Source organism: Nyctereutes procyonoides, unplaced genomic scaffold, assembly GCF_905146905.1.
Source record: "Nyctereutes procyonoides isolate TBG_1078 unplaced genomic scaffold, NYPRO_anot_genome, whole genome shotgun sequence".
Lineage (NCBI taxonomy): Eukaryota > Metazoa > Chordata > Mammalia > Carnivora > Canidae > Nyctereutes > Nyctereutes procyonoides.
This window is the reverse complement of record NW_026575128.1, coordinates 23,514,137-23,530,477: the sequence shown is the minus strand read 5'-3', so window position 1 is coordinate 23,530,477 and position 16,341 is coordinate 23,514,137. Positions and strand designations below refer to the sequence as shown.

General features: G+C 35.3%; 1 protein-coding gene across 1 annotated transcript in view; it reads right to left on the bottom strand.

Annotated features, from left to right (window-relative positions):
* Nucleotides 1-16,341, bottom strand: part of ACSS3 (acyl-CoA synthetase short chain family member 3) — a 142,061-nt gene that overhangs the window by 40,800 nt on the left and 84,920 nt on the right. Inside the window, exon 9 of the mRNA XM_055341559.1 lies at nucleotides 4,824-4,927. Within this exon, the coding sequence (XP_055197534.1) occupies nucleotides 4,824-4,927 (104 nt within the window). The remainder of the gene's footprint in view (nucleotides 1-4,823; nucleotides 4,928-16,341) is intronic.

Sequence of the window (16,341 nt, the reverse complement as noted above, 5' to 3'; positions counted from 1 at the left end):
TTAAAACTATTGTACAAGTTGTCTGTTCTTAGGAAGTACATCCTACCAAATTGTCCAAAAACAAGGATTATCATGTCAAGTAGCCTTGACACATTTTAATAAGATGGTATTAGGGTGTGTGTACTTTTAAGATCAATGATTTTGAACTGTCATGAATGAAGTTTGCTGGAGGATCTGGAGCCACTTTAATCAAATCTAGAATTATCAGATTCCTTCCCAGAGAAGGAGGATTTAGGCTATCTATAGAATATAGGGACTTCAGAACTGGCAACTGCAATTAAAACTGCAGCAGTTCAATCAAATAGAGACAGAAATAGTGTGATTACTCTAAGACATAAGAACTCAGCAAAGATGGCTCAAGGCAGATAAAATAAGATCAATAACTTATTGTCACCAATGTCTCAATCCATTAGGTGACCACTGTTTTCTCATTGAAATCCCTCCTTAGGGTTTTTGAAATTCTATGAGGGATCTTACTCCCCTATTTAAGTGATAGGAACAAAACAAATAGGCGAACAAAATCACCCCGTTGCTGCTTAAGTCGGCAGCTCTTCTGTCATTTCTGTTACTTCATCTCTACTTGGGCAGAAGGTACTGGGAACACTTTCAACGTCAACTCTGTATCTTCTGAGGGGAACCACAAAGACAATATTCTAGTGGCAGGTGGGAAGAATCATGGATTCCTTTCATCTCAACCCTTTATCAAGTTGTTCTTCATAAAAGCCTTCATCGAACTGGAGGATTCTAATCTCACAGTCGGTGTCTTTAATTAACTGACTCATGGCATTTGAAGAACTAGTGTTTCTACCTAAATAACACTAAAAAGTGGGATGCCAAGCTGCTTGGTTACAATCATTTCTAAACCAGTATCATAGCTTAACAGTAAACAGTAAGGAGTGGAGAGGAAAGGAAATGTAGAAAAGCTCAGAAAAGAATAAGGTCTACTATGTTTTGGGTTTTAAAAGTTAGTCTCTGAAATTTAAGGAAGCTTTTTTTTTTTTTTAACTTTTTAACTTGGTCATTCATTCATAAGGAAAACAATTCCTTTATAGTTCTCTTCAACCAGAAAAGACCAAAAAAAAAAAAAAAAACCCCAAAAAACCTTACAGCGAAGGACTCCATGCACTGCACAGACAGTTCTTTCTTCCTAAAATTGTTTTGTGTCTGATTTCTGGAAAAGCTAAAAATGATTAATAACAGTACAGGGTTTTATCTGGTGATTGTACACCTGATGATAATGAAGTTCTGGCTGTTTATTATTTTCTTTTTGTACATGAATTATCATATCTTAATGGGACAATTATCTATTCTCTTAATTTCCCCTTTTAAAATTATTTCACTAAGTACAAAAGGAAATGAAAACTTCAGTCAATAATCCAGATGTTTTCAGTCATTTTATGGAGAAGTTGCTGGGAAGATAAAACATCTGGATAAGTGACAATTTATCTTTTATCCAGATTGATGAACTAAGTGGATACAGCCCCTCCTATCTAAATTTAGCAAGACGAATTTTCTTTCTGAAAGCACATAATGTTTGCATTATGACAATCCAAAACAAGCACTTAATATTCCAGTCATGCTGAACGGTAGTCTTTATGGAAATGCTCCCACAAGGAGTTGATCAGTTCTCAAATTTTCCACAGATTAGTTCTCAATTTAGAATCTTAGATAGTATATAAATCAGATATTAAAGAGTTTTGATATTAAGAGGCCAAAAGAGGATGTCAGTCACTAGAAATCTGTTGTCACTAATACAAATTTCACTTATGTAACAAAAACAACATGGTAATGAACTGGATTGACTGCAGAGTGCCTACTTATAACTCAGGTCACAGGAATTAATCAATTTTTATTCATACATTTTAGTTACTTAACATATCCCTAATTAATTCCAAATCATACATCACCATTTTGAAACAGCTCATTTGTGCACATATATTAATGTAATCAGAGAGTGAACTCATAAATTATACATTGTATGGAAGGCTCATAAAAGTGTATGATTATGTTAAAAAATCAATTTCGAAGTCAGTAAAAAGAAAAAAGATCTTGTAGAAAACCTGTTGAAATGAAGAGTATTCCTTTGGCCAAAGCTTAACATTCCTTCAAATGTTATGAGGTTTTGGTTGGCATACCTCATGTGGAAATGTACCCTCATCTGTTTGATATATAAAACATTAGGGGGATCCCTGGGTGGCACAGCGGTTTGGCGCCTGCCTTTGGCCCAGGGCGCGATCCTGGAGACCCGGGATCGAATCCCGCGTCGGGCTCCCGGTGCATGGAGCCTGCTTCTCCCTCTGCCTGTGTCTCTGCCTCTCTCTCTCTCTCTCTCTCTCTCTCTCTCTGTGTGTGTGTGACTATCATAAATAAATTAAAAAAAATAAATAAAACATTAGGAAGTTCATGACTGTACCAGTAATATCGAATTTTCCTTTCTTTTTCCTAGAGTCAATAATAACCCACAAAGTACTTGCCTTCCCCGCCCCCTGGTGATTTAACATTAATGTGATATCCCCTCAAGAAAGGTGTTTGGCTGAAAATATTATACTTTGGTATCGCTTTGCAGTACTTATCACAACCTACAACTTTGAAAATAATGAATTGATTTCTTCTAGACAACTGAATAAAAATTCGAACTAGATTTTGTTAGTAGCTGACAAATCTGCATCACCTAGGATGGATTTCTTTTATAAAGTATAAAACTACCTACCTAGCGGGCTACTACCTACCTCTCCACATGTAGGTATTTGTGTACTTTAATTGGACACAATATCAAATTCTGTAAAGTCAGATGGGAGGGGGTGGAAAGAGTCAGTCGTTATTAGTAGAAATCCACAGTGTTTTCCACAGTATTGAGCAGCTATTCAAACCTGATTAAACTGACAGCACAGCACCCTGACATGATGTGGTTATTAATTTTCCCTGAACGAAACATTAAAGAAAAACTGCAAATTCACATGAAACTCCATACCCACCAGGGACCTCATACGCTTGCTTCTCAGGCGTCAGTAAGCTTTTCTGTAAGCCTGGACGCACTAACTACATCCGTCGGCACAGGCATTACGTACAATAATATTAAGAAAAAGGGGGAGAATCATAGTATCATTTATTAATGTGCTGGTTTCCTTCAGTAAGCTGTGGCCTAGTCATCTTTAATGGAGGGAAAACAAAACCCCTCTGCAAGCACTTGTGCAAGGTCACTGTGTTGGAAACAACCCCTCGCTTTGACCAGGAAAGGAAAACCATCTTAAAAGTGACAAGATAATAAAAAAAAAAAAAAAAAAAAAGCGACAAGATAGCTTTCTCTTCCTGCCTAAGAGAATAACTGTTAGGACTTTTCTGGTGAATAGGGTATGCCCCAAATCTATAAATATTTTTCTTTGCAGAGGCAATGATTCTTCACTTGTTTTTAAGTGTTTTTACATATGGCACTGCTCTTTCTCTGAATTCGGTCTTCTCTTTTTTATTTCCTAAATAGTTACAGATCTGAATTTAGATAAGAAATGTCTCCCCTGGCAAATAAACTAGAGAGGCTAGAAACTCTTTCTGATTTGCATTGTATTCAGAGGAACCTGTATTTCACTCTATCACTCATTCATTTTACATTTTGTGTTATAGTGGATATGGAAACCATGTTTCTCCAAGGAGCAATATGCAAGAAGATGATGTAAAAGCATAATTTATTAGCATCAAAAAATTCTAAAATACTAAACACTGAACTTCAGTTTTAGTCACTCACTTGATCTTTTACACTCTAATTATTTTTAAAATCAAGCTGACTTTTTGAGAAGAAACTTTATTAATGTTTTTTATTCAAATTTGATACTCCACCCCAGTTACTTAGAAGATGACAATTCTGAAAACATTAAAAAGGTTGATCGAATTTTTTGAACCAAGTGGAATTGAACTAAAATATGTACATAGGAAGGCCACAAGGTTCTCATAGCTCACAGTCACTTTTAGTAGGTCAAATGGAAAACCCAACAAAATCTCTACACTTAGTGATGGGGAAAACAGATAATCTAGATAATCTACTTCCTTTCACATATATACACAATTATGCCCCAAAACAAGTAGCACAGAGGCATTTTTTAAAAAATTTTGTAACAGATTTTATGTTATATCCACCTAACAGGACAATTTGTTTCCCAAGGATCACTTAGTGGGAAGAAAATAGAGAATAAACAAAATAATTAAATAAATAAATCATATATATATATATATATATATATATATATATAATGATAAATGTTTTGGAAAGAAGATACACTTCTCTGTCTTCAATGCTAGGCAGAAGAGATTTGATTTGATGGAAGACAACAAGGGAGTCATAAAACCACACAAAATCTTAGGAGAGAAATGGTGCTTTAAAAGAAAGTACTCTGGGAACAGTGTGCAGGGTGTACAGGAGAGTGGAGAGAACAGAGGTGACCGATAAGGAGAATTTAAAGCAGGGCACATAATAATACAGCTGCTACAGCTCAAAGACAATGAGAATACCGGGGTGGTGTGAATTCAACAGACACTTCAAAACAAAATCTGAGATTTAGTGACTTACTGGGTAGAGGCAAAGCAAAGAGGAGGAGAAGGAACAAAGGTCTTCAGTACTTTATACCCAGGGACTAGGAGAATGGTGTCATCAATGTTATGTACAGAGACATTTTCAACAAAAGGATAACCAAAGAATTGCTTATTTCTACTGAAACCAAACTACCTAAGTCCTGAGTTTGTGCCTGATGGTCATAGTTCAGAATTTTCTCTAGTCCTTGCGGTGTTGCTGAACACTTCCACAATATTTATGTACATGCTTGGAGAATGCTCACCAGTTTGCCACCAGTGGTCTAGGACAGGTACTCTGAAGGCCTTTTTGGACCATTCCAGGGTCTCCACATCACATCGTTCTCCAGCCACAAATAATGTTTTGAATCTGAATATGAGAGGGAGAATAAATTGAAATTATTCCTTGAAAACAAATATAATTTCATCCTCACCCTCTAAACATTCTAGAATCTAACCACATTAATTCTGTCAAAGGACAATAGCTATATTATCACAATATCATGCTACAGAATGGTGAGAAGGATTATTTGTGTTGACCCAAATGTAACCAAGTGCACATCACAGCATTGAAGAAAAGTGCTTCAAAAGAATTCACAGCTAGAGTTTCTCAGTTTTGCGAAGAGCAACTGAGATGATCTTTGTAATACAACTGTCATATTGATCTAATAATGATCAAAGATAAAAAAAACTTTTTCCTTTTTGACATCACCTCTGCTAATTTTAGTTCCACATTTGATTGCTATATTCTACTAAAGTCTATACACAAAAATATACTCTTGAGTTGCTAAGGCAACAAATAAGCTCATAAATATGATGTTTTTTGTTCATTTTGGTGCATTTCTTTGGTAAAGATTACTCTGCTTTCAAGCACATATTTACCCTATCCCAAGGAACACAGGAAAAACAGGTTATTTAAATGTAAATAAATGTGGCCTTCCAGTTCAAAAAGACTCTTATCAAAAGGAATATAAAGTTACTAAGAGATGAAGACTATTTGGCATGGAGCACCATGCCACAGAATAGAAAGGATGAAATAGACAAATGGAATTGGGTTGACACTATTGGTGGTTCATTGATAGAATGATTGTTTTCTTTCATTCTCAATGTCTCAAGGTCTCCATGGTCTGTCTGTCAAAAAAGGAATGCATGTTTGAAGAGTTAAGTCATTGTCCTCAAAGTAAAAAACAAATAAAAACCTGCCTACTCATCCTAAACAACGTGATATAGCCACAGAAGATTTCTTACCATTTTCTTACCACTGCATGAAAATTCACGGAGATTCAGCTATTCTCACCCCAACAATATACATTTCCATCCCCTGCTATAACATACATCTCATTCTATACTTGTCTCTTGTTCATTTCCTACAGTGGACCATGAGCTCCTTAAGACCATTCATCTTCATGACCTCAATACCAATAAAAATATCTGGGATTCTAAGGTATTTAAACATTTCTAGAAGCTTAGAAAGATGAAGTACACAGGTGGGGAGTTGATAAAACTTCTGTTAACTTGACTCATTCTTCTAAGTAAAAGAGGAAGCATGTTGTTTTGTTAGGGTGGAAATAGAACAATGGAACAGTGACTTGAAGAGAGAAAAGTTCTGAATATTTTAGGAAATTTTTAATGAATAACATAAGAGTGAAAGACCTGAAGAGCAACCACTTAGCTTTCAAAGATGCAATTAGTAGTCTAGGAGGCTAAACAGAGATAAAGCAAGCTGGGTGTAGTGCAAAAATGAGGAATGGCTTTTATTCCTAGCCAAGTAAATTACAATAAATCGAATTAGTTATAATGATAAACTATTAATTAGCACTGAGTTTTTAATCTAATGACAAATTTCCACGTTATATATGTTAAAACTTAGTATTTATTATTATGGTTTTGCAGTACAAATCTACTACTTATTTTTCCTAGATTTTAATTGCATTTGTATCATTATGGTAGCAATCTTCACACTGGCACTAATAAGCAATATAGAAAGAGATGATATTCCACAATGCATAGTAAAAGTGATATCTAGTTTTTCTGAATGTCAATGTCTTCCATTTCCATTAAAATCATTTACTCTTTACTAAAAGCAAATGAAAAATTGAGATCATTGGTAAGTTAGAAAAATGTCAAAGTAGTATAGATAACTCCTTTCCCTAAATACACTAGAAACTACTAATCTATTTTTTATTAAATTTCCTCAAACTGCCCAAAGTTATTACTTTTATCAGTTACAGACTCTCAATTGTATAACATAAATGGACATTAACACACTGTATACAAGGATTTAGGAATTGAATATGACTAATGAAAAAGTTAAGTGTTGTAATAAATACTTAATCAAATATTATTTGACTCCCAATTCCTTATAGTAAGCAAAACTATTCTGTGGGAAGTGATATTTTTATAACTGAAATGATTACTGAAAGAAAAAAATAGTATAAATCTATAACTTAAAGATAAATTATAAGATAAATTAAAGATAAACTCATACATAAGGGCATAAGAGGTCTTATTTTTTTTGAGGTCTTATTTTTTAAAAGACATTTTATGGCTTGCGAAAAAAGAATAGTAAAATCACTTAACAGTTAAATTTCTCATTTAATGACTGCCATTTTATTAATATGAAGAGATAAATGCCCCATATTAAAATATTTTTAAACAATTTTTCTTTAAAAATACATTTTATAAAGGCACACCTGGGTGGCTCAGTCAGTTAAGTGACTAACTCTTGATTTCAGCTCAGATCATGATCTCAGAGTCATGGGATTGAGCCCTATGTCAGCTCTGCACTCAATGCACTGAGTCTGCTTGAGATTCTCTATACCCACTGCCCCTCTCCCCACTCACACACTCTCTCTCTAAATGAATAAATAAAATCCTTAAAAAAATTATAATTGTTAAAATTAGCCATTCTTGTGCAGTAATTTGGATTCTGGAGATAAATTTACCTAAGTTAATTACATAAGTCTTCTATCTGCACTGTATAATATGGTAGCTACTAGCTCTATGTGGATATTTAAATTTTAAATTAGTTAAAATTTTAAAAAGTAAAAATATCAACGTCATCATAGGATTATACTCTTGTCAAGAGTTCGATAGTCACATATGCCTAGTCCCTACCATATTGTAGAACTGAGTTTTATTTGGATAGTGCTGTCCTAGATTATAATGGACAAATATGTGGATAATGTCCTGATGATAGTAACACATGGGAAGATGAATTTACTTCCAAACCCATAATACTAAAAACTTAAACAAAATTGTAATATACAATATCCAGAGTAGAAAAAAAGTTGAGGGGATTAATAGGAATGAAGCCTGTATTCCTTTCCTCAAATCTATAAAAAATTGAGTAGAATTCAAGACTCAAATGAAGCTGAAAATTAAGCCAAGAGAAACAGAAAAATGGTAATATTGTCAAAATAGTTTTAGTCCCAAATAAAAAGGAAGCTGCATAGAAATGGATAAAAAGCTAAATTCTGATGAAGAATTTTTAGGTAATAAATTAGGAACAGAATAAAACCAAAATGAATATTTCTTTCAAGCTCCATAAACTACCAAACAAGTTAAAATTACTCTTCACTTGTGCCAAAAGAAGTTAAATAAAAATAGATTTTTCAGCAATGCTTCATCAACTCCTAGTTCACAGAATATCATTACTTTTTGCCATCAGTGTCCCTGAGGTTATCTCTATCCTTCTTTCATTCTATTTTCCTCCACTTGCTCCCCACTAGAATTCACTTTTAAAATGTAAAGACACGGGATCCGTGGGTGGTGCAGCGGTTTGGCGCCTGCCTTTGGCCCAGGGCACGATCCTGGAGACCCAGGATCAAGTCCCACGTCGGGGTCCCGGTGCATGGAGCCTGCTTCTCCCTCTGCCTGTGTCTCTGCCTCTCTGCCTCTCTCTCTCTCTCTCTCTCTCTCTCTCTCTCTCTCTGTGACTATAATAAATAAATAAATAAATAAATAAATAAATAAATAAATAAATATTAAAAATAAATTAAAATGTAAAGACACTAGTGGTAGTATTACACATGCATTTGTCACTCTGTCAAGGACCTACCAGCATTTGTCCAGCAATCTCTCTGTCAAACACAACCAGAAAAGCTAGACAATGTAAAAAAAAAAAAAAAAAAAAGAAACATCTCTTTAAGGTATCAGAGAACTACAAGGGTAATGAGCACTGGAAGCATTAAGATCCCAAAGAAAAAAATGTAGAGATATCTGACATAGACTTGCTGCTTGCCCCCTTTATATACGCCAAAGCAAGTAGTGGTTGAAAAGCAGAGAAATAGAAGAAAAACTTGTGTCTGAGAGGCTTAGGAAATGAACAGCATTTCCTGCTATCACAATTTCTTGGGAAGGGAAAACTGGGCTGCAAGATCCACAATGGAAAAGGGGTTTGTGTGAAACACTCAAGGTTTCAGTTGAAATGCCTGAAGATTTATATCCTAACAATACAGAGAAACTGGGAAGAAACTAGCCTTCTTAAATACTGAAGTCTAGCTTCAAGTCAGCTAAATCCCTAATTGGGTCAAAGTGATCTTCCCTCATGCTAACTGCCTGCCAAAATAGGAATTACTCCATGGGACCTTAACAACTCTAGAGTATCAAAGTAACACACAATGGTCTATGAAGATAGAAGGCCATATGACCAACGTGCAAAGGAAAAAATAGACATCAGAAAAAAAAATCACAGAGAAAATCAGATATTCTTGTTATTAGAGACTTTACAGTAACTAAATGTGACAATGAAATATTTGTATAATATCAGCCAAGAACTGGAAATTATAATGAAGAATGTAATAAATATCTTTGAACTAAAATATGCAAAAATATAAACTTAGAAACTGAAAGCTTACATACAACTGAAGAGAAGATTGAAAACCCAAAATATACATTAAAAGAGAATAACCAAACTGCAACTGAAAAAGATAGAGAAAAAATATAGTCTATGAGATATAAGTAATATTGTAAGAAGTTCTAACATGTGTCCTTAAAGTTTCAATGTTTAAGAAGGGAAAAATTAGAAGCAATATTTGAAAGGATAATGGATAAAAGTTTATAAAAATAATGAAAGCCATCAAGTCACAAATTTTTTTTTATTTTATTTTATGATAGTCACAGAGAGAGAGAGAGAGGCAGAGACACAGGCAGAGTGAGAAGCAGGCTCCATGCACCGGGAGCCCGATATGGGATTCGATCCCGGGTCTCCAGGATCGCGCCCTGGGCCAAAGGCAGGTGCCAAACCGCTGCGCCACCCAGGGATCCCTCAAGTCACAAATTTAAGAAGCAATTTGAATCAAATGAAATTGAATCCATTATTTATGGGGGGCTGGGTAAAATAGATAAAGAGGATCAAAAGTACACTTATGATAAGCACTGAGAAATGTACAGAATTCTTAAATCACTATACTCTATACCTGAAACTAATATAACATTGGATATTAATTGTAATTGATAGTAAAAATTTAAAAAAATTCTTAAAATAAATGTAAGAAAACATATATCTTTTATACAATAAACAAAAGAGCTAATTAGATAAATTAAATACCTTAATAAATTAAGAGATATACTATGATTATGATTTGGAAGTCCCAATATTAAGGTACCTGTTTTTATCATATCAATCTATAAATTCAAGGTAATCTCAAAATTCTAGTTTTGTCTCTGTGTGTATAAACTGATAGGCTGACACTAAAACATGTGTGGAAATGCAATGGGTCAAGACTAAAGAGCAAAGAACAGAGGGATATATTGCTGTTACTATTACTACTGGATATTAAGACCTGTTAGTGACAAAGACAATGTGAGAGTTGCACAAATATAGGCAATTAGCCAATCAATGAAACAGAATTGAAGCAAGAAACAAAGAAGGATTTACGGATACTTTTATGACAAAAGTGGCATACAGAACAGTAGGAAAGGATGGCCATTTAAATGAATAAAACTTGTTGGATACACACAAAGTAAAAAAATGAATCTTGACCCCTTACCTCATGCTATGCACAAAAATCAAATCATGTAGATTATATGAAAGGTAAAACAATAAAGCTTCTAGAAAATGACACAGAGGAATAACTTCTGATATTCGAATAGGTAAAATGTCTTAAGTGGGACTTTAAAAAGCATGAACCATATAGAAAAAATATTGATGAAAAGACACATCTCTTTAGCAAAAATCAGCATTAAGTGAAACATAAAATCAAATCACAAGATGAATATTATTTGTAATACATATAGTTAATGAAGAACTTAGACCAAAAGGCTATGAAAAGTCTTACAAATCAACAAGAAAAAGAAAATTAAAATGTGCCAAAGATTTGGATAAACATTTCACAAAAGAGAATCTTCAAATGGCCAGTGAAATATGAAAAGACTAAATAAACTGGGTGCCTGGGTGGCTCAGTTGGTTAAACATCTGCCTTCGTCTCAGGCCATGATCCTGGGGTCCTGGAATCGAGTCTGCATCGGGCTTCCTGCTCAGTGGGAGTCTGCTCCTCCCTCTCCCTCTGCCCCTCCTCCCTGCTCATGTTCTCTTTCTCCCTCTCGCTCTCAAATAAATAATCTTAAAAAAAAAAAGAAAAAGAAAAAGAAAAAGCAGTAAGCTTTAAAATACAATAAGTGAGGGGATCCCTGGGTGGCTCAGCGGTTTAGCGCCTGCCTTTGGCCCAAGGTGCGATCCTGGAGTCCCGCATCGGGCTCCCTGCATGGAGCCTGCTTCTCCCTCTGCCTGTGTCTCTACCTCTCTCTCTCTCTGTTTATCATGAATAAATAAATAAATAAATCTTTAAAGAAATACAATAAGTGAGAGATGTAGTATTTTTTCTATCTTGCATAAATTATTACAATTTTACTTCTTCACTTCAATAATGGCTTTAAATTATTTCCTTTTCTGATTTGGCTACCATGGTGATAACTGGCAACTAAGCCTTTAAAAAGAAACAATAACAAAAGCTGGATATTTGAATTGCTCATCTGCAACCCATCACAAACCCAAAGATAGTTGACATATGGTCATTGTCACTTGAGACTCAGAAGACCACGTACTTGAAGCAGTGAATCAGATGTAGGATATCTCTGAAAGCTTTTGAAAAGGAAGGATTGATAATTTTCTGAGGAAATTTTGTTTCTGTGAGTGGGTTTTCTTATTCATTTAAATTTTAGTATTGGTGGTCACTGAAGTAGGAAAGTTATTTGTTTAGGTTTGTGCAGCTGTTGGACCAAAGGAAGAGAGGAGCACACCATGTGCACCTGATACCCTCGCCCTCCTCTCCCACTGACGAATACACACCCATAGTATGACATCCTTGATTTGCCAAAGTGGTTCACAGATTTCATGTCAAATGAGAGCATAAACAAAATGAGAAGTAGTTTTCATTATGAGATTTCTAACTTCCCTGAAAAACAGGACAAGAGTAGATGATAATACAGTGGACTTATTACGTGCAAACTGCCCAGTTTTATGCATAATTCTTAGTTTTATCATTCTGTCATATTTATGTCACTTAGAAAATAAAATATTATTGATTCAACTGAGTTCTCTCCAACCTCTACTTAAATCTCATTTCTCTTCACCATCCCAGCCCCAGAGGTAACCAGAATTACTCAGAGGTTTTCATTCCCATTCATTTTTTTTTTTTTACTATTTGTATAGACAATATGGCTTTTGTGATTTTTCAAAGTTCTCTTACTGTATGTAAGAGAAACCATCAATTTTCAATTTCTTTTTAAACTCAGCATTATGCTTTTGGCATTTATCCATGCTAATACCTGAAGTTCTGGTTGATTTCCACTTCTAACTATCCTGTTGAATTAATACACCGTAGTACACAATTTATTTTCCAATACATTTTTACTATACAAGTAATTGCTTATAGTTTGTTTCATTGTGAAACAAACCTGTTAAGAACCTTCAAAGTACATGGTTTGTTGGTCACATTTGTGAGTTTCTCATTTTCATCCCTCCATATTAATACAGGTTTGTCATGGGGCATATAGAGTATGTGGAGCATCTAATATTGCTAGATATTTCCACTTTACAGTCTCCATAGTAGTGTAAAAACCATTCTGCTGTTTTGTAACCTGCAAGTGAATATCACCCTTAGATATTTTAACTTTTGCCTATATGATGGGAATAAAATGTTATTTCTCTGTTTATTGATAAGATTGAGGATCTTTTAATGTTTTAGACTACCCTAGTCTTCTCCATGAACTGACTGTCCATATCCTTTGCCCATTTGTCTATTGGATTGTGTGTTTTCTTATTGATTTGTAGGAGTTCTTTATATCTTCTGTACACTAATTGTTTAATGGTTATACATGTTGCAAATATCTTCTCTGGGTGAATAATTCATCATTTAAGTTTGTTTATTCTTTTGGTCGGCAATTGTTCCTTTTAATGCAGGAAATTTCATCAATATTTTCCTTAATGATTTGTGATTTATGCTTTAAATGGTCATTACCTACTAAAATATATTACAATACTTATCCATTTTCTTTTGAAGGTACTAATTCTTTGTTTTACAATTATAGGGCCTTGAATCCAGCTGAAATTTATTTCTGTGTAGTGTATATGGTAGAGAACTCCCTTTTTTCTATATATATAGCTAGTTGTTTCAGCACCAATTTATTTAAGGGTCTATCCTTCTTCCACTTATTTGTTAAGTCACCTCCCCTGTAAATCAGGTTTCCATAGCAATGTGATTCTTTATTCATCTTCATTAGTGTGTTTGTTGATCCCTGCTCCTATACTAGTGTCTTAAGTAGAAGAAAAAGAAGTCCTTCATTGTTATTTTTATCTCTCGCTCCCTGTCCTGTATTCACCTTCTCTGTCCAATAGGTTTGTGGGCGATGTAGCTATCCCCCAGTGATCCAATGTCACAGTGATGGTCCAGAATTATTAACACACAGTGATACTCAGGATATCACAGATCCTATTCTAGAACAGCAGGTGGGCACTTTAATTTAGTCTCCAGTCGCTGGGCTGTTCTCTGTCTCATTCAGACCTCTAGACCAAAGCTTGCTGTAAGTCCCAGAAAACACCCTCTCACCATTATCATCAATCTCCTTTCATGTGTGAGGTGTAACAACCCACTGCATGTTCAAGCACTGAGCTGGCTCTGACTCCACAATCAAAACAGGGGAACACTGAGTCTCCACTATGCTGCCAACGCCTGCTTGTACACCTAGCAAGCCTTCAGCCATGCTTATTATTTTTCAGATCTAGTCTATTTCCAATCCCTGATATGTTTATTTTTGAGCTCATCTCTGGCGCTCTGCTTTTTCTTTTTTTTTTTTTGTATTATCACTCATTCTTATGCAACTGAAAAAGAAGTGTTGCATCAGAGTATTAGGTACTGTGATACACTGAATGGAAGCAGCAGAACTGAATTTTTCTAACTTGATTATGATTGAACTAGAAGATCATGGGAAAATAAATCATCATGATGTGATGAAGAAGAGCAGGACATAAGGAAGCAAAAAAATAATAATAACAGCCATGACAGTCTGTTAAGAGCTGTTCCAAGTGTTTTACCTGCATTACTTCTATTCTGGAAGGAGGAGGAGGGAGAGTGGAGAGGGAGGAGTGCAAAAAGAAGAAAAACAGCAAAAAGAACAGAGAGGCTGTGTAATTTTCTTGAGGTCACACAACCGGTAAGGGGTAGACTTGAACCCAGGGTGTCTAACTCCAGAGCGAGAATCTTAACTATACCACACTGTACGGCCTCGTCTCAGCTTTGCAGAGGGTAGCTCTGTCATCCCGGGAATGGCACTTCACCTCTTAGTGGCAACATTTTCTCAACTGTGAGATGAGAGGTTTACCCCGGATGACCTCTCATCTGTTTTCCTGACTTCTAATCGTCTATAATAAAATGAATTTCTAGTTCTGCTTCACTCCCTATTTCAGAAGACCTTTTGAAATTTGCTTTGGGAGCGAAAATCTTTGGCAAGTCTCCAAATTTATTTCAAAACAATCTTTGATGAGATATCTAATGCATTTGAAAAACACCATTTCATGATTTGAAACGTCCTATAAGAGAAGAGAGAAGAAAGCTCTATGGATAAATCATGAGTCCGCTATCATAATATCTAGTCAATGTCCGATCACTAAGTAAATATGAAAAGTCCTGAACGTAGATATGAAACGAAAGGTATAGTTGTGTGAAACGACTTGACTCCTGGTCTTTATTCTGTCTCTAACACAAACTTAACTCTTCTGGACTTTGGTTATCTTGTTTTTAAAATCGGATAGTTAGGTTTTTGAGATCCCTTCTCTTTCTAATATTCCCTTAGTTCACTGATGAGAATCTGTTACAGAAGTTCAGTGAAAGTATTATTTGAATAGGCAACAAATAAATAAGAAGTAAAAACTTTTATCCCACGAACAACAAAAATCCCCGGATCAAGTTAGTTTCTTAATTTACCTCTCGTAAGAAGAATGTCTGTGTTAAGAATGTGGGCCCTGGGGCGCCTGGGTGGCTCAGTGGTTGAGCGTCTGCCTTTGGCTCAGGGCATGATCCCAGGGTTCTGGGATCGAGTCCCGCATCAGGCTCCCCATAGGGAGCCTGCTTCTCCTTCTGCCTGTGTCTCTGCCTCTCTCTCTCTCTCTCTCTGTCTCTCATGAATAAATAAATAAAATCTTAAAAAAAAAAGTGAGCCCTTGTCAGATTGCCTTAGTTAGTTTCTTTCTAAAGAGTTTTGTAAACCTTCTGATCCTAATATTACACATTTGGAAAATGAGGATAATCAGTTCCTACTTATTGTGATGACTGAATAAGAGAAACTGCTTATACCTGGCACATAGTAGGTTATCAGGAAATGTGTGCATCTATTAACAGTAGTAACTTGAATAATTGAGGGTATCTTCAGAGTCTACATCATTAAATATCTATTAAAAACATATGTGCCTACCATCATGAATAACTTAGGTGCCTAAAGACAGAAGGGCATTACCAGAGGGAACTGACTGCAATTTCTCTCTCTTTTTTTTTTTTTTAAGATTTTATTTATTTATTCATGAGAGAAAGAGAGGCAGAGACACAGGCTGAGGGAGAAGCAGGCTCAATACAGGGAGCCCGATGTGGGACCTGATCCCAGGTCTCCAGGATCACACCCCAGGGCCGAAGGTGGTGCTAAACCGCTGAGCCACCTGGGAATCCCCTGCAATTTCTCTTACACTAAAATCTCATTTAGTATTAGTTTGAAAAAAATTGATGGTTTAATGGGCATTCAGTACTATCAGACGCTTTATATATTAGGACAATTAGAAAAGGTTCCTGCCTTCACAGTAATGGATAACATCTAAAACCCATGCACAAATGGGGAAAAAAAGATGTAGCAAATGAGAGAGACCTTAGCTTGCCAGTCACACAACTTCACACAGTGTTATCAGAAAGCATTTGTTAGTAAAGAGATAGTGCGAGGAACTACAATCACAGCTTATTCAAAATTCCCTGGGACTGTCCAAGACATGGAGACTATACACAGCCTAAGATACTGGTACCAAAATCTACTTTTCCATCCTTTTGGCTGAAATGGGGAAAATAAAATTGAAATGTAGTAAATGAAGGAACAAAATGGGGGTGAGTAGAAATATTGTAATGGGAGGTTCATTTTATGAGCGCTTTTATTTTAATGACTGTTCTTTCTAGATTATAGGTAAAATTTTATGTAAATCCAGACCTAATTTTTCATAAAATAAAAATATAGGGCAAGGACCAAAAACAAACCCACTGACTATCCAAACTAAAAGCTTCCTGCTTTACACCTGCAATCGAAGTATAA